The sequence below is a fragment of the Saccostrea cucullata genome, unplaced genomic scaffold (genome assembly GCF_032062105.1).
Source record: "Saccostrea cucullata isolate Sc308-1 unplaced genomic scaffold, CSIRO_AGI_Scuc_v1 ctg73, whole genome shotgun sequence".
Taxonomy (NCBI): Eukaryota; Metazoa; Mollusca; class Bivalvia; order Ostreida; family Ostreidae; genus Saccostrea; species Saccostrea cuccullata.
In genome coordinates, this window is record NW_026930974.1 from 285,461 (window position 1) to 304,479 (window position 19,019).

Sequence of the window (19,019 nt, forward strand, 5' to 3'; positions counted from 1 at the left end):
ATCTATTATGTTAAAGGAGTGAAATAAAACATACGTTGGATCCATCTTTTAAAATGATTATTTCATTCATTATTCAATTATTTGTAATGGTTGGAGTTGTTCATAAGATTATTTGTTTTCTTCTAGTTGGTATGTGTATTTGAGTATATTTACAGGTTCACATGGAAACACAAAACTTTACATCCCAAATATATATTTACAATACCTCAATCCATTTTTTTTTATTCATAGAATTTATCAATCCAGTTTTTACCTTATTTTGTGTGCTTACTATAGGAAAATGTAGAAATAATTATTTAAAAAAAAAAAACGAAATATATAACTTAGGTTATCTGAACTCTTTGATCAGTATTGTCAAGTCAATATACTGTATTCAGAGTTTATTAAACATACATCAAGTTTGGAGATGGTAATGAAAGTTTTATATATCACTGTTACATGCACCTATTACCAAAAAAAAAAATCCCTACTTAATAGTGCATTTTCTTGAGAATGTTAGAGACATCTTCTAATCACTAAGTGATGTTAAATAGATTCCCATTCAATGGAGATGTCCTTGATACTAATGTTATTTTCTGTTATTAGAAAGTTAAATTGATTTTATATATCAAAATGCTCTTATGCATAATGTCGATGTGCCATTTAGAATGTTATGTAAAATTTCCATTTCTTTTCTAAAGTGCATGCTCATTTCGATTTTAATTTATATTTTGAAGACCTCATATTTATTTCACTGATCTCTGCATTTCATGCTAATATGATCACAGAGAACAGGTCTACCATGACCTTTTCAAGGCAAACTTTGTGTACTTCTTTTGGGACTTCAGTCTGTCTCTGTCTGACTGGAACTCTACTTAACAATGTATTTGGGAGGAAAATAAATTTAGTCATTTATTCTAACTAAAATATATTTACTATAACACAGAGGTTTCCTTAACAAAGACGTCAAAATCCATATTTGCATAATTGATAAATTATCCATTCAAGAAAAAATGCTTGTTAGAATGAAATTTCATTTTATTGGAAACTGAAGAGAAATAGAGATTATAATTAGCATTCATGAACCATGAAGGGTAAAAAAATATACATTTGGACATTAGATTATATAATACTGAAAAAAGAAATAACTAGTCCCTTTTTTCAGTATTTGCAGTAAGCATATTATCTTATTTTCATTTAATTGATAAATACCCAGAAATGACTTACTATTTCTACTTTCTATATGTGTTAAACTTTACAGTTTAGGTGAAACACATCAAACAACTTGTGTTTTACAAATAAAAAGAATCTGCAGGAAACACTCCCTTTCCTTTCCGGATATGTTCATCAACAAACTTGCTCTCAAAATACGTTAAAACATTTAGACAGGAATCTTTTTCTTGGTACAGGATTTCTTTAAAGACTTCGGTTTGACCTTGTCGGCATAGAAATACATGGTGACCTTCTTTGATCTTAAAAAGATTGAGAGTTTTTAACATTACCTCTCTGTACCAGAAAGTTAACGAGAGCCTCAAAAGATTGATGCCGTCATTTTAATTTCTAATTGCATTTATAAGATTCCTCGGAAATCTCAAAATATTTTTCACTTTTATAATAATTCAAGTTTTCTTTCCAAAAAATGAATTCTTAAAATACAATTTTTTAAGATTAAAAAAATCAAAGATTTGTTTATAAGGTATTTTAATTATATCTGCACCTGCAAGAATTAATTACTATAAATTTTTGTTTAGAATTTCTTTGTTTTAAATATGCATACATTTTAAGGATGAATTCACAAAAGTACTCTAATTAAAGCTAGTATAAAGTTTCATACCAATTGCAGTCTGCATACAAATATACCTTGCCCTTATATTTTTTTCCTGGATACGGATAACGTTATTAAGAAATCGTTAAATTATACATATTTTATTATCACATATATATGGAAGCCCTGGAGGGACATTGACTTACTTGTTATGACTTATTTGTTATAACTTATTTGTTTTCACTTAGTTCGTTTTGAGATTTTTTTTGTTAGTTCTTACTAAGTGTAGGTTAGCTATTGAGAACGATTTATTGTGGTTTTGTAGTTAAACGTACAAAACTGATGTGATTACTAAATAATTATCTGTTAATTACGGACGCCCTTGAGGAATATTGACTTATTTCTTATGTGTTTTGACTTATTTCTTATGTGTTTTGACTTATTTCTTACGTGTTTTGACTTATTTGTTCATAATATGTCATAGCTAGAGATAATTAAGTGTGAGAAGGCTATTGAATCCTGTTGCTTGGCTTACTTTTATGATAAAAATAATGTTAAGGTCAAGATCTAGTAAATAACTTGAGACTAATTTTTGGTGCTAGATCCATTATGACGTCATAATCAATTTCAACTTTCTTTTTCCCGTACTTTACGGCTTTAGCAGAATTATGTAGAAAATAGGGTATTTTCATGTCATTCAATTTGAAATCATATGAAAAGTAAACCGGAAACCTATATTAAATTTGATATTGATTTAAAGAAGAGGCCATGAAAATACTAATTACCGTTCTCTGAGAGACTGTAGGCAATCTGGATACATTTCCTTTGCCGAATACGAAAAAAACTCCCATATTCATGACTGTTTTTCTTAATTTTTCATTGAAAATGACAGATTAAAATACAGTTTTTCATCTTGTTTACCTACAAATTATGCCCCCAAACACCTTATTTGACCAAGCTAAAGTTGTAAAGCATCAATAAAGGAATGTATTTCTCAAGTTTGATAAATCTGTAGGCACCCTTCATTTACTAGATCTTGACCTTAAGTCCTATTTTAACTGTGGTTTTTGATTGACGAATTGTAGTTTAACGTCCAGTACAGTTGTGATTTTTAAAGTAAATATTATTTTTATTGTTATAACCTAATTCTTATTTCCTATTATTATATATTATTATTACTTAATTCTTATATATAACTTCCAGTTTGGATTATGATTGAAGACAAGAACATGACTACTATTTTATCTTGTCGTTAGTAATAAATTCAAGGCATTTTTTTATTCTGAAACTATACGTCGCCCATCTTTCACGCCACTTTTTGTGAAGTAAACTTGTCATAACAAATATTAAATAACAAGAATTCAAAGTTAAGTCATAAGAATTAAGTCAAAACACATAAGATATAAGTCAAAACACATAAGAAATAAGTCAAAATTCATAAGAAATAAGTCAATATCCCTCCAGGGCGTCAGTAATTAACAGATAAATATTCAGTAATCACATCAATACTGTACGTTTAACTACAAAACTACAATTAATCGTTCTCAATAGGTTACCTACACTTAGTTAGAACTAACCAAAAAAATCTCAAAACAAATAAGTCAAAACAAAAAAGTAATAACAAATAAGTCATAACAAGTAAGCCAATGTCCCTCCAGGGCTTCCGTAGTACTGGAAGTTAAACTACAATTTGTCAATCAAAAACCACAGTTAAAATAGGACTAAGCATTATTTTTATCATAAAAGTAAGCCAAGCAACAGGTTTTCAATAGCTTTCTTACACTTAGTATAACTAACTACGAAACATTCACAACAAATAAGTCAAAACAAAAATGTTATAACAAATAAGTCATAACAAGTAAGTCAATGTCCCTCCAGGGCTTCCGTACATATAGGTTTTAGATTTCTTTTCTGAAATAATAATTTTTATCGATAAATTAATGCTACATAAAACATTTGCAATGTAGCCCTTTTTGTTGAAGAACAGTTTTTTTCTTTGCTTTCATACTGAGTCTAAAGGAAGATTTTTTTCCCCTGTCTTTGTGCTTTCTTTTTAAAATTTAAAAAATATTATTGGAAATTACTAACCCAACTGGATTTCTGGATATATGATTTCATTTCGGTTTTACCAGAATAAAAAATAAAGAAAATACGTTTTAAGCAGATTGTATTCCTTTGATCATTTTTGATGGTATGTAGTTTTCTTTAAGGACCTGGCTGAAAAGTTTTTTTTTTTAAAAATACATGTATTCCACAAGTGTTACAAAAGGACACCTTGGTATATAAATAACACACTGACCTAGTGTTGGGCGCCAAAGATGGCAAACGCGTTCTCTTGATTGATAGATGTTTAATCTAGCCTACATAAAGTTGAAAATAACATTGAAAAAAAAGACGAAAAAAGATGATCAATGATAAACATGCTTGAAGTTTTTAAAAACATATTCATGGATGACTGAATACATTTATCTCTAAAGGTAGATCTTTGCTTTATTTTGACTTTCTGAATTGATGAAACTATGCCGAATCTCATAAGAAATATTCTTTCTTACATTAACACACTGAAAATTAATACCAGATAGGTTAACACAAACATATTCATTTTATTTTTCTCGTTTCATAATATTACGACAGTCTAACTTTCCCAATTTTGGAAGATATTGACAAATCTAAACCGTCCTCCTGAAAAAAATGAAAAAAATCTTTATTTGACAAATGGTGTAAAAATTGATTAAATAACACTGTGAATTTGGACGGAAAGGATGCTTTACAGTTCCGTTTATGCTTAGAGATGACATCTTTCTATTTTATGTCATACTATTCAGATGTAAAATATGAACATAATGAACAGTGAATAAACTAAAATTTATTTAATATATGAATACAAACAGAAACACACACACACAAAACAGAGATGGGATCCATTGCAGAAGATGAGTGAGCGTCCCCTGCTGTCCGTTCAAAGATGCCGTCTATTCCTGGTGGTGATCAGGACATAACGAAAAATCCGTAGAAAAGTCAATGGGTAAATTATGGCCTGACAATTTGTGGGTAAAACGTCACTTAGCGTTTGACTTTATGATATATTTTATTTGCTGATTGTATTCGTATTTGCTTGGTCATCGAATTGACGATAAAACTTGCAAAATAATGACTTCAAACATGATTTTTGATATCCTGATTTCATCATTTTTTGTCAATAGCTTGCCTCGTTTAGGATTTTTTTTACGTAGAGCATGCTCTGGTGTATTGAACGATGTAAGCCAAATACAGGATACATGTAAGGGTATATTGCTACGTAAGTATTAAGTAAGGGAAGATGATGATTGAAAGTTTAAGTCATCACTTTTATCAACAAATTTTGTTGTAAGGTACATGTACAAATTAACATCTTTTTACTCTTAATATCCAAATATATCCAGATATTTCAGATTTGTGGTATATTTTATTTCATGATCACTGGGAAATGTCGAGGCGACATAAGAATGGAAGAAACGATTGTTAATAGATACGTTAATACATTGTATTTTATTGAGGGGTTTGAAAAAAAAGTTTTTAAATTAATTCATACATAAAAGATACTAATCTTTCAAAGAGAAAGAAAAGACGCCACAAGCATTCGACAAAATAATTGAATTATTAAGTCTTAATCATAAAATTTTATTCCATAATAATTTTAAAATGCTGACAACTTTTTTTCTTACGTCAAATGTTGTGTCAAACATTTAATCTGCGTCGATGTGTGTTTTTTGGTATCTGTTTTACTTTATTTTCTCTCAATTGACCCCATCATCTTTTTGACACAAAATATATCCCCATTAATGTCTAATTCTGACATATTCTACTTATCACTTTCCAAACTTAGGACCATCTTAAACTGGTAGCTTACTCAGCGTGATAAGGACAAAATCGGAAGACATATTAAACTGAATTTACACCTGTCATTGAAAACAATAAACGCAGTGATGATGTACAAAGTTTTATCACGTGCATAGGACTACAATTCAGGATAATAATATCACATAAAAATTCTGAATGCACGATAGTTAGAAAAAGACACGTGAATTCATACATATATCTTAAGAAATTGCTAAAGATTGCTAGAAAAATACACATGAACTTCTATCTTAAACAATTTTGTAAGGATAGCTAAAAAATACACACGAGTGCCTATCTTAAACAGTTTGTACTTTGAAATCCTTGAATGATCAAAAACCAGTTTAACATGTGCCAAAGCCTTACTACATTTTTCATTGAGATCGCGTTATTAAACATCACTGCAATGTTATGCAGGGATAATAAATGCTGTAAAATCACATATTTCATATTTTCGTAGGATCAGTTTTCGAAGTTTATAGAAAAAATATTGGTTTGTGGGAATTTGATTTCGTGGTTTAAGACTGCTCAGTAGTAATGGATATGAAATTTTACATTTCGTAGTGTACATAAACTCGTGGGTCTCTCCATGCCTCGAAAACAAAAATTAAACTCCATGAAAATGAATGATTCACAGTAGTTACATGTAGAATCTTACATTAGATAGAATCCCTCTATTGAAGCATTATCTGAAACAGTTACGTAACTTATAAGAACCTCAACGATCTAGTACCTAGAATATTCATGACGTCATAAAGTTTTAGTTTACGGACATAGATTGTGTTCAATGTAATTACTTCATTTCAAAAATCACACTTGCATATTGTATATTACCTACGTAACGATGTGTATGGAGAGAGAGAGAGAGAGAGAGAGAGAGAGAGAGAGAGAGAGAGAGAGAGAGAGAGAGAGAGAGAGAGAGAGAGAGAGAGAGAGAGAGAGAGAGAGAGAGAGAGAGAGATTCTTTTGTATCTGATCTTAGAAAACAATGATCTACTAAATTTTCGCAACATCTTATTTTCGCGAGATTGGCTCTTGATGAGCGAGACAAAATTTTCACGAATTGTGGTATTTGCTCTATATAATTCTTAGGAATGGTATTATAGCGAAATTAAATTTTCACGAGCACACTGTCTCGCCTTATTAGTTCTCGCGAATTTTCCCTAAATCATACCACATGTAATTAAGAAACAGATATGTACGAAAGCCCAGAAGGCTCATTCGAGATTCAAGTTTCGAAATACGAGGTTCAAAATTCGAGATTCGAAATTCGAGTTTCGAGATTCAAGATCCAGATTAACCAATCAAAAGGCTCATTCGAGATTCGAGTTTCGAAATACGAGATTCGAAATTCGAGTTTCGAGATTCAAAATCCAGATTAACTAATCAAATACGGGTTCAACATTTGATTACTTCCCTTTATTACGTTTTATCTATCAATAAATCGTTTAATATATTTATAACAAATGAGTCATTTGAATAAATTACAATACAAGAAAGAGTGTTATATATAAAAGGAAAGTTAAATAATCATTTGATTTTTGATCAGCAAGATATACTTCAATTTATATTATGACTTCTTAAATATTAAATAGAATACATATAAGGAATATATATATTTTTGCATTGTCTATGTATATAAAGGGTTGCTGACATAATAATACAGTTATAAATAGTGTTTAAAGATTAACAAAATTACCGGAAACACCTAATTTTTCCCGACACTGAAAATGTTACTTTAAAAATAAAAACCGCGCTCGTTTTCCTAATAGAGGGAATACATTAAAATAAAGTTTTCAATTACTTAATCTAAGGCTTTGATTTCTTGAACTAATTAACAATTATATATACAATACAGATTGCAAATATGAATTAGAATAAAAGCATTCATTTTATCTGATATCAAACAGTAGATTAGTCTAAATTAGCTGCAAACTATAGCGTTATGGTTTTATATTTTAGTCTTCCTCAAAGACTAAAATATACTCGGTTTTTATTTATCAAGGCTACAAGGATTTTTTTAATCTTTAGTCACTATTTATAACTTTATTATTATGTCAACAATCCTTTATATATATAGTAGACAATGCAAAAATATATATATTCCTGATTATGTATTCTATTTAATATTTAAGAAAAATATAAATTGAAGTATATCTTTGATCAAAAATCAAATGATTATTTAACTTTCTTTCTAATATATATAACACTCTTTCTTGCATTGTAATTTATTCAAATGACTCATTTGTTATAAATATATTAAACGATTTATTGATATATTAAACATAATAAAGGGGAGTAATCAATGTTGAACCCGCATTTGATTGGTTAATCTAAAATTAAACATCGAATTTCGAACCTCGAATGAGCCTTTTGATTGGTTTCTGGAAGAATCTCGAAACTCGAATTTCGAATCTCGAATTTTGAATCTCGTATTTCGAAACTTGAATCTCGAATGAGCCTTCTGGGCTTTCGTAGATATGGCATTACTTTCAAAATGATTGATATTTACTTTTAATTAGAAAGAAATATAATCTACTTTATAAAAAAAATTACATAAAAAATATCATTAAATCTTCCTAAAGGTTTTTGTTTAAGTAAAATTGCTCATAATCATGTCATGCATAATGCTGAAAAAGAATTATTTTTTTCCTTAATAAATCAGGTATGTCTTACATAGTTAAAATTAAACATTTAATTCAAACTTACTTCCAAATATGGTTATGTTTCGTTACTGAGTCGCTTACTATTTACAGTGCTGTATTTTAAAGACATTAATTTGTATTATAAAAAATTATTTGTAATGTTCTTATTTTACATTTTACATAGGATATACATAGAGATAACGGTATATAAAACATCTGGTGAATTCTCCTAGTTCCAAGGAAAATTCTAATTCATATGCATTTCAATAAAAATAATTTATATGACAATGCTAATGCTAATGACATAGTTTAAGTGACAACATAAGCTAGGTTAGTAGAACAAATAAATGATACATTGACTATTCCAAACTTTTCCACTGCATTCAAAAAATATTATCATTTTACAAATAATTTAAAAAATGCATTATACATAAGAAGACAACGTTTAAATTATTATTGATTTCATTTTGAGATAAATATGTTTACTAATTTTTTCTCAAAATGTTTTTTTCAATGGTAAAGAACAAGTTTTTATAGAATAGAATTGAAATACGTGTTAATGACACAGCCATTCAAACACAGCATACTTTTTTCTGTCTTTATCTAGTTTTGTGCTGTTTGTCTCAATATGAATTCAATAACTTTCCGAAAATCTTTAACAGATTTTGCGGCATTTTTCAAATTTATTTATCAAGGTAGTGAATGTAATCAATGCATTTTCTTAAATATCAATGTTATGTTTCCATAGATAGAATAATTAAATCAAAGTGATAAATGTAAAAATAAAGTACAAGCAGATATCCTCACGAAATCTTCTCTTTGATAAAATAAATATTTTTCCATGATTTTTTTTTTCAAATCAGCACGCTAACATCCTAAAATACAAACAAGAGATGTTTGTAAAACGCTTATGCCCCCCTCCCCCCAAATTGGAATTCTTTCTAAGTCCAACAGGACTGTCAAAAATGGCGCGACCGTACCCAAAACAGAACTTGTCCTAGATAGTCATCTGATAAATCTGTACGAGGGTTGATCCAAAAGTAATGTCACAATTTTGATAAAATTGCTATAAATCGACGTAAAGCAACAAAATTATACATAATGGAAGCTTTATTTATTTCAAATCCGACCTGAAATATTCAAAGGAATATGATGTATACTTTCCAAAATATCGGATTTTAAACAATGTTCGTTTATGGTAGTCGCCGCACCTAAATATAACGTCATATGACGGATACGCACTGTCATACTTTTAAGCGTTTCCCCTTCGTTTCATTAAAAAAATATTTATGATTCGCAAACACTTTCACCAGTTTCACTTTTTAAAGAGTTCTTGGTACCATAATACACTCACTCGTTTCATAATTAAGCCCTCTGTCAAAATTTTTTGAACAGTAGCAAAGACAAACTTAGAAATTCACATATACATGTCACTCTATACGTCTGTCTTTTTTGACGTCAGACATCATTGAACGTTTCAGTCCGATCTCCTGTCTTTCGGTCTTTTTGTCCTCTGCTGATCATTCAGTGACCAATCACCCACCCAAAATTGCTGAAACCATCTATCAAGATGTCTCTTACTTAGATTTTTTATTCTGTAAGTCTGATTGATTGACGTTGCTGTCGCTTGTGATGATTCTCATATTTTGAAACAACTCGTCGAGCCGTTTTTTTTCCCATTGGGATCTCCCATTTCGACAATCCCTTCACAAATACCAATGCCTTCATTTGATTTTCAATTAAAGACTAGAAAATGACGATAATTGTGTCTTTTAAAAAATTGGGAAATTAAGTGCTTTTTTAGAATCTTTTTAATGTGTTTGTCTTTTTCATTCTAAAAAAATAAAAAATACACTTTAAAACGTGACGTTCCGTTGTGACGCGGCGACACCCCTTATCTCTTTGTTTTAAACACCTATAAAATAAATTCAAATAAACATTATTAAAATAAAATTTCAATGTTAATTAGATTTATATCTGTGTATCTTTTGGTATATTGTATTTGATAATATGACGCCAAATATAAAAGATATGGATACTTTTGGATCAACCCTCGTATACTTAATTTCATTTCAGTATGTGCAACCTCTGAGAAGAAAAAATGAACGGAAATAATTGGAATTTTTCTAAGTCCAAGGGGTATAACTCTGTCAAAAATGGCGCGACCGTACCCAAAACAGAACTTGACCTAGATATTCATCTGATATATCTGTATACTAAATTTCATTTCAGTATGTGCAACCTCTGCGAAAAAAATGAACGGAAACTGCAAATAATTGAAATTTTTCCAAGTCTAAGGGGCATAACTCTGTCAAAAATGGCACGATCATACCCAAAACAATACTTTACTTGGATATTTACCTGATAAACCCATTTACCAAATTTCATATCAGTACGTGCAACGGTTGTGAAGAAAATGAACGGAAACTAATTGGACCGACAGACAGACTGACCGACAGACAGCAGCAAAACAATATGCCCTCCCTTCTTCGAAGGGGGGCATAAAAATAAAGAAATACATGTATAACAGGAACAAACTTTAAGATAAATTTAAAGCTCCCACAAGCTTAAGAAATGATAAATGAAATCCCTCTTTACTTCCTATTTATTACAATTCAGCATCGTTAGGGTAATCAATTAATGTATAAGTTTGCGACAGATGGTGGTCTAAAGGAACATTTCTGCGTCGTTGCAGTTATTATTAATTATATTTTATTGTATTCTGACATATATTATGCCATGAAAGGTATTTTCAAGCCTTTTTTACTTGGTTTTCCTTTTTCCCACCCATCATACACAAATTTACATGACTTCTTAGTGAGAAATGGAAACCATGCCCTTGACTTTTTCTGAGAAGTACTGCAAAAGTCTTTTAAGTCGTCTAAAAAGGATAATTAAATGACTGTAAATAGAATGTTTTCAAAGAAAATTACGTCGATATAATATGTAGTAAACTAGGAAGAAGTGCACATGTTTTACAAACTGAATTTTTCATGTACCTGCATATTTATATCATAAAATGAGTGACACTTCCTAATTTTTCAGTAGCTTTAACCCGTTAAAAATATAAAAATTTAAAATGGAAAACTGGCTTAACGAACAAACAAGTAAGCTTCATGTTGTTATTAATATATTTTAAAATAAATACATTTACAAATAAGAAAATAAAGTTAAAAATAAAAAAAGAAAATAAAGTTAAAAATAACACTCATTACTTAAGGGAGTATGGAACTGACGAGTTTTAAATTTGAGTTTGTTATTTTAAACTTTATTTTCTTTTTCTCTTATCCTCAGGACAAATACATTAGAAGAAGTTACATTAAAGCATATTACTTTAGCTGTGATAGTCTAAATGATTATATGAATATTCAACGTTTTCATTGTATTTCCGGGTAATATATGTACACAGTTTAGTTTACTTTTCAAATGATATAGAACTTTTTTTTCTTTCAATATTAAAAAAAAGTTTTTAATGTCAAAACGAAATAACTGCATTCATTTTACCGAGTCCCAACAGCTGAAAATTCAGCTGAAAGTTTTATAATCTAAGTTACATGTAAGATCTCAAAGGACTAGATATATCAGGGGAAATGTGTTTTATGATACTCCATCAAAGTCAAGAGATTTAATTATGCTAAAAATGGTCGCTAAGTAGAGATGATATTCGTTTTAATTCATTTAAATTAAAAAGTGTTTAAATATTGGCAATATATATTCTAAACATAATGTTTAGCCTTAGTTAAGATTACTAGTTGGTAAAAGAGTTTAAAACCTAAAATTCCAACTGTACATGTATAAAATCATTGAAAATTGACTTAAAATTTCCTGTGAGCCTCTGTGGGCCTTTCTCCTTTGATATTATTTGTAGTTTGAAAATACGTTAGCCCCGTCTTAAAAACAATAAAAAGCATATATAATGCGATTTGTAAACCTAGAATTTTTAATTTCACAAGTACACAATGGAAACCATATGGTCCTTGTACTTTGTTGTTTTATTGTGTTCTAAGCATTGGCAAATCGTTTCGAATATCAATATACATAACATTTACATCTTCAACCTCTTAAAATGTTAACATTAGAACAACATAATGATAAAGAGTGCTTTGGTTAATGAATAAATAAACATTTAAAAAGAAATAAAATTTCATTTAACCTCTTTGTTAATGTGACAGCTGGCGAAAACTGAGATTCTTTTGAATAAAAGGTTGAATTTCAATGTGAATTACATGGAGTTAAATAAAAGCAGTAAACTCGTGATTGGCTGATGAATCTAATTAATGAATCATATAAATACAAAGTTTTGTTCCAAGCATATACATGTACTTTGTTTGACTTGACCATTAGCGTCCACACTTGGTTTAAGGTTGTAACAAAAAAAATATATATTAAAAAAATGGTTGTCTTGGAAAATAAATTTTCTGTACAGTGTTCCCTGGTGGGTGATGGAATGGTGGGGAAATCTTCCCTCGCTAAAGCCATCACAGGACAAGGCCTGGATGATGGATATATCGCCACAACGGAGGATAGTTACTCTGCTTCTATCACAGTGAAAGAAGATACTTACTCTTTAAATATTTTGGATTTATCAGGACAGGTGAATATTTTTTCCTCTTTATGTTTTTATAGAAAATACCTGCAAATATCTATTTTAAGAAATAAAGAGATGTGATTTTTTAATTTACTCTTCTCTTTTGTAGCATGATTACGATGGTGTAAGGACACAGGATTATAGGGACAATGACATATTTGTCGTCTGCTTTAGTGTAGTTGATCGCGAATCCTTGGAGAGTGTTCAGGATTTCTGGATTCCGGAAATCCGTCAGATCGATAGAAAACGTCCTATCATATTGGTGGCAACTCAGACCGATCTGAGAGTGGAGTATTCCGATTCCGTTACAAAATCAGAAGGAAAAAATCTTGCGAAACAGATATGTGCTTTCAGTTACGTAGAGTGTTCAGCAGCACGAAGAACTGGCGTTAAAGATGTTTTCGAACAGGTTGTGATGGCGTCTCTAAAGAACAGGAAGCGCCGAAGTCTCATCAAGCGAATGTTTGGTCGTTGAATACTGCTCTTGATGAATAAGTTGATCACCCTGAAAGATCATATTTGAAGCATCTAGCCGTCGGTTACATATTGGTAGCAATATTATTCTGGAATACAATTTCTTTCCGAATAATTTCTTGGGAACAAGAAGAGTACACATATATGGATAAACATTTGCGGACAGCAAGCATTGTGAGCAGAATGGAATTAATGATTCATGTATAGATATGTGCTTTAGGATTTAAGGTGTTTTTGACTCAATGTATGATACCTAAAGGCATTTACATGTAAGGTGTTTTGACTCGATGTATGATATGTGAAGGCATTTAAGGTGCTTTTAGCTCGATGTATGATATGTGAAGGCATTTAAGGTGCTTTTGGCTCGATGTATAATATGTGAAGGTATATAAAGTGCTTTTGACTCGATGCTTGACATATGCAGACATTTAAGGTGTTTTTGACTCTGATGTCTGATTTGTGCAGACATTTAATGTGCATTTGACTCGGCGAACAAAGATATCCGTATTGTTTGTAGAAGTCGATTGATGATCTGTTCATTTATTTAGTGGTCCTAGTGAAATCCATCCATAATGATGCAATGAGGCAACGTTAACATTTTTATCAGTATCATTGTATGTTACTGAAGATGACTTGCGAATTTTGAAGACCTTGTAACACTTTGTTGATTAATTGTCGCAATGATAAATGATTGTATAATCAGGTTTTGAGTTGTTTGTGTCATTTAACCTAACAAATTACATAAAAAATGTCAAGATAAAAATATTTAAAATTAATGATCTTTTGCTTGTTTCTTTTGACGCGTTGAGAGTTTGCTATTTTGTAGCTTTATTTGTTGCAAGTTTATCATAAAAAGACCTTGTTTTGGTTGCTATAAAGAACAACGGCCATTGTTCATTAAAATACATTTTGAAAATATAATTCGCCTTACTTTTTAAAAAAAAAAACGGCAAACTGATCAGAAAGCTTTAATTATTCAGTGATTATCGTTAGATCTAGTCTCGTTTATCTACTTTGTATATCAAATTCTCATTACATAAATTTATAGGTATATGAAAAAAAATCCAAATACCATGGATTTTTCATACGACATAAATAAAAAGTTTGCTTAAAAATTATGTATTGAATTATCTTAAAATATTTATTTATGCGACGAATCCCACTATCGCTATATTAAGAAGCTTGTAAAACCATTATTTTCCTTTATTGAGGTCAATGTTCTCTAAATGTTTCTTTCAAATTTCATCAGATCATTGGTTTACTGTATTAAGATTATATCATATCTCTGTCTGTTATCTGTTCTTTGTACTTTTTCTAGATGCTATAATAATGCTGACTTCAGAAAACACCGAAAGAATGAGGGTGGAAAGCCATAAATAAGGATGCACGGTCAGCTGGATCCAGGTGCATGACTACACCCCTACACTAACGATATTTGCGTCTTACAAGCATTTGTGTCAAATTGCATCAGCTATTGTTTAAAATTAAACCCATTGTCAATGAAGCCTAACTCCCCTAGAATTATCACTGAACTTGCAGGTGCTATGAAAAGTCTATATTAATTATAAAGAAGTTAACTGTCGTGAATATACGGCATATTTCAAAAAGTTATCCCGCTGGAAAAATGTAAGAAAGGTTAAAGCAATTTGACTTCCTGTAACAATTTGTTCAAAGGTACTACAGAAACCCATTAACGAATTATCCAGGTATATGGCCCAAAAGTTTGTAATTCAAAAATATTTAAAAGCATGTCTTTTTTCTGAAATAAGCAAGAAAAGCAATTTTTCCTTTGTAAATATTGGCACAAGAATATGTCATTCAGGCTGTTTGAGATTTAATGCAGTTGTTATAAATTATTTGAAATGAAAGATATCTTTCATATTTAAGGCGTGTATCAATCATGGACTACTTTACAAACGTTAAAGATTTCCCAGTTAGCAAACACAGTATTACATTGTTTAACTTTTCCTTAACTACAGAAATAAACTGTCTATTGAAAATAGACATTGTGTAACCTGTCATTTTGTATCAATGGAAAAAAATCGACAGATATGTATGTTCTTTGATGTTCGATACACACCCTTTACAGAATACACCACAAAACTAATTAATAAACCGCATTCTGCATATCTTTAATTGAATTCTTAACAAACCAGAAATAAGGGAAATTTTGTCTCCAGAAAACCATTGAAATAAAATGTCATCAATGACATTTTTATCATGACATTAAAATTTAAAATAATTTGTTCTCATGTATATTGCTTACAAAAAAAAATGAATATCAATTGTATCAAAAAAAAAAAAGATATAACACAAGATTTTATTATTATTAGCATATGGTTTATACGGGACAGTAATATTCCCCTTTAAATTGTATAAATTTATATTTTAAAATGTTTCATAATCAAAAAGAACAGATTTTGCAGACATTATTATTGAAATTTACATTATTTTTGTTATTATTTTTGCATGTAACAGGGGAGATCATTATACAAGTTTACTTTGTTATATGTATGTAAAAGAACATTTGTATAAGGTTTTTGGATCTCCCCAGTTATTGTATTGTTAATGCTAATTTTTATTTTCAATAAATGACAATCCACACAAATCTTGTATTGAGCTATTTTATCCAGAGAGAAAGCTATAGGTATATTTGGATCTTAATAATATTTGAAGAACATGTATTACATAACAGTATTCAAGCTCAAAAGTCCATTAAACAATTATACAAAATGGAAGCAGAGCAAACACAGACCTCCAAAACATCAGTGGTGGGATCGGGTGCCATCGAGGAATGTGTATCCCCTGCACATTTTAAACAACTGAAAAAGGTGATTGAGTGATCGAACTCTGTCAATCAATCTTTTTCATTAAAGTAATTTAATCATTTTGTTTCTTTCGTAGAGGGGGTAATTCTCAATAGAGATGTACCTATATACAATTCGAGTCGACGTAATAGCATTTCATTGCAGACTAGGAATATAAAAAAATATAATAAGTAAAGTACTCATGCAAAAGAGTACATGTTTCCCCTTTTCGTTCAAAATTTACCTGAAATAGACACACATAATGTTTTTGTTGTGGCTTTTGAATATAAAATATTATCATTAAAAAAGTTAAAATTACCACTTAAATATTTAAAATCATGATGAAAAACGTGAATGAAAACGCAATAATTTTACCGTAACACAACGAGATAGCTTCTAAGCGGAAAGACAATCAAAAACACATTTGTTACAAAAAGAACATTAAACTTGGTGAGAATAAAGTAATGTTCAAGTTGTCAAGTAAACGAAACCACACCGGAAACACGAGAGTTACAGAAGTCCGATGAATGAAAAATGTCTGCTGGTTATGTACTCTATAGTGAGGACAAATTTATTTCTACTAAGATCAAAATGCTACATCACTAAAGACAAATAACAAATTGGTTAGAATGAGTTCTGAAAAAGAAAAAGATACTGAACATTTGTTTCGCGAAGTAAGAAAGTAACGTCTTGCTGTTTGCAAATTTCTAAAGGAAATGCTATTTTACATAGCAAAACATCCTATTGTTGAGATAGACATGACAGAAAGAATAACGCAACTATGCATCCGGAAATTTTTTAATGTAAAATAATAATTTTGTAGATTATGTTCTACACTAATAGATATATAACAACACTGATGTTAATCCAAAAAGAAAATATTTCAGTTTTTGAAAACACGCCCTTGAAAAGAATTTAGGATCATGAAACCCTCTCCCTACCTTGATATCTTTAAAGAACTGCAATCAAAATTAAAAGAACTGGAATGCTCATAAGAATAATTATAAAATACATATAGCTACCATTAGATTTTAATCAGAAAAAAAAAATACTTTTCGTTTTAGCTCATAAGTTTCAATTTGTCTTTTGCCTTTTTTATTGCATCAGTCATCATTCAAGGTTAAATCCATAGTTCAACATGCCACATACCAATGCATTCATAAACATCGAGAAAAAAGTGGTTTTCGAGGCCTTAATAATTTACGAAACATACCATTCTAGAAATATTTAGTTCTGCTTTATTTTCATCCCCATAAATATTATTAATGAAGGACAGTTATTTCTCGGAGTTGCGGAATTCACACATAATCCTACAATTAAAAAAATTAACATTTGACATTCATACATGTAATCAGTATAATAATTTTAAGTTGTATATGTAATAAAATAAGGTACTTATGCATTATGAAATAGGAAAGAAGTCATGATGGCTATTTTTAGAATATATTACAATTTAGATGTCTTTCCATCAGGAATATAGGACAACTGTTCTTAAGTGTTTTATACCTAGTTCAGTCTTGTTTATGAAAGGTTCAAGATTTTCAAGGAGTATGGGGTTGGTGGGTTGAAGACAACTACATGTAATTGTATAAGCATATGGTATTAATTGTATTAGCAAACTGGTACTGCTTGACTTATACACATGTAAATTGTACTAAATATATTATATTTACATTTGATGTTTTAATTTCACTTCGTTTCTGTTTCTATATTTTCTAGTCTAATTAAAGACCAAAATAAGGTCATAGTATCATTTATTGATGTCATGCAGACCTATTAATAATGAATATTTAATTCCTGCATTAATTGACATCTTCATCATAGACAAAATATATTAGTAAAATGTAAATATCAATTATTTTTGGTTATAATCTTTTGAGGTAATAAGCTAAGGAATGTAAACGTTATGCAATACAGAATGGAGTTTGTTTCAAATGTTTAAACCGTCGATTCCTTACCTTTTTTACATTTATTTACTAGATAAGAGAAAATGTTTTAATGATTGTATGTGCAATTTCATCAAAGTGCAGTCTGGTATTGAAACATTTTGAACATCAATATACAGAAAATACGAAGTGATACCAAATATTCAATTTAATAAATTGAATTACTGTGATACCTATTGATTATTTATTTATAGTTATAAATCATAAACCAGCCCTGTTACAGAGATATGGCAGGTTGGTACATTTACACAAAACATCGTTGTATTTATGTATAGCTGCCAGACCGAAACGTGCTTCCTTCTTATCGAACAAACAACAGTACCTCAGTTACCCGTTCCTTTAACAAAATGTTTACGGAGATGAATTTTACTTGCACCAAAATTATATCTATTTGCATTTTATTTAGTTTCTTTCAGTTCAATATGCAACGCCCGTTCCTTGGCCTTCGCTGTCTTCTTTGTATTTGTGTTCTAGATAAAAGAAGATATTTTAATAATAGTGTAGTGCGATTCCATCAAAGTGCAGTCTGGTATTGAAATATTCCGAACATTAGAAAACAGTATATTTCTGTCTCGAGGTACAAAGGCGATCAGTTTAATAACATTCAAATAGTCTTAGTTAAAAAAAGTCTTAAAATGTAAGATATTTATGAAGTTAGAATTTCATGTCTAAATTCTACGAATTTCGAAGATTTCTCGTCTTAAATGATTCCGAACAGTGATGTAGGTGATAGTTTTACAGTATTACACCTGGAATTATATAACTTTCATTGACTTTTAAAGTGATTATCCTGCATGGACGCTGTTTGATAAGCGTGATATATTTGAGGACTTCAATAACATAAAGAACCACAAACGTATTTTATGTTATATATTTTTATATTAAAAAAAAATTCTCCATTCTCCCTTTTCACTTTTGTCTCAGTCTTAAAATTGTCAT

The 19,019-nt window shown here is 29.8% G+C and overlaps 1 protein-coding gene across 1 annotated transcript; it reads left to right on the forward strand.

Annotated features, from left to right (window-relative positions):
- Positions 1 to 12,658: 12,658 nt before the first annotated feature.
- On the forward strand, positions 12,659 to 13,345 carry LOC134230806 (cdc42 homolog). Its single transcript, XM_062712657.1, has 2 exons — positions 12,659 to 12,859; positions 12,963 to 13,345. The coding sequence occupies exons 1-2, from the start codon at positions 12,659 to 12,661 to the stop codon at positions 13,326 to 13,328; spliced, it is 567 nt and encodes a 188-aa protein (XP_062568641.1). The 3' UTR covers positions 13,329 to 13,345.
- Positions 13,346 to 19,019: the final 5,674 nt, after the last annotated feature.

Bases quoted from the DNA above. Each gene is read 5' to 3' on its own strand.
- LOC134230806 (XM_062712657.1), top strand. From the start codon at position 12,659: ATGGTTGTCTTGGAAAATAAATTTTCTGTACAGTGTTCCCTGGTGGGT. The intron at 12,860-12,962 runs GTGAATATTTTT...TCTCTTTTGTAG, and splicing joins TTTTGGATTTATCAGGACAG to CATGATTACGATGGTGTAAG.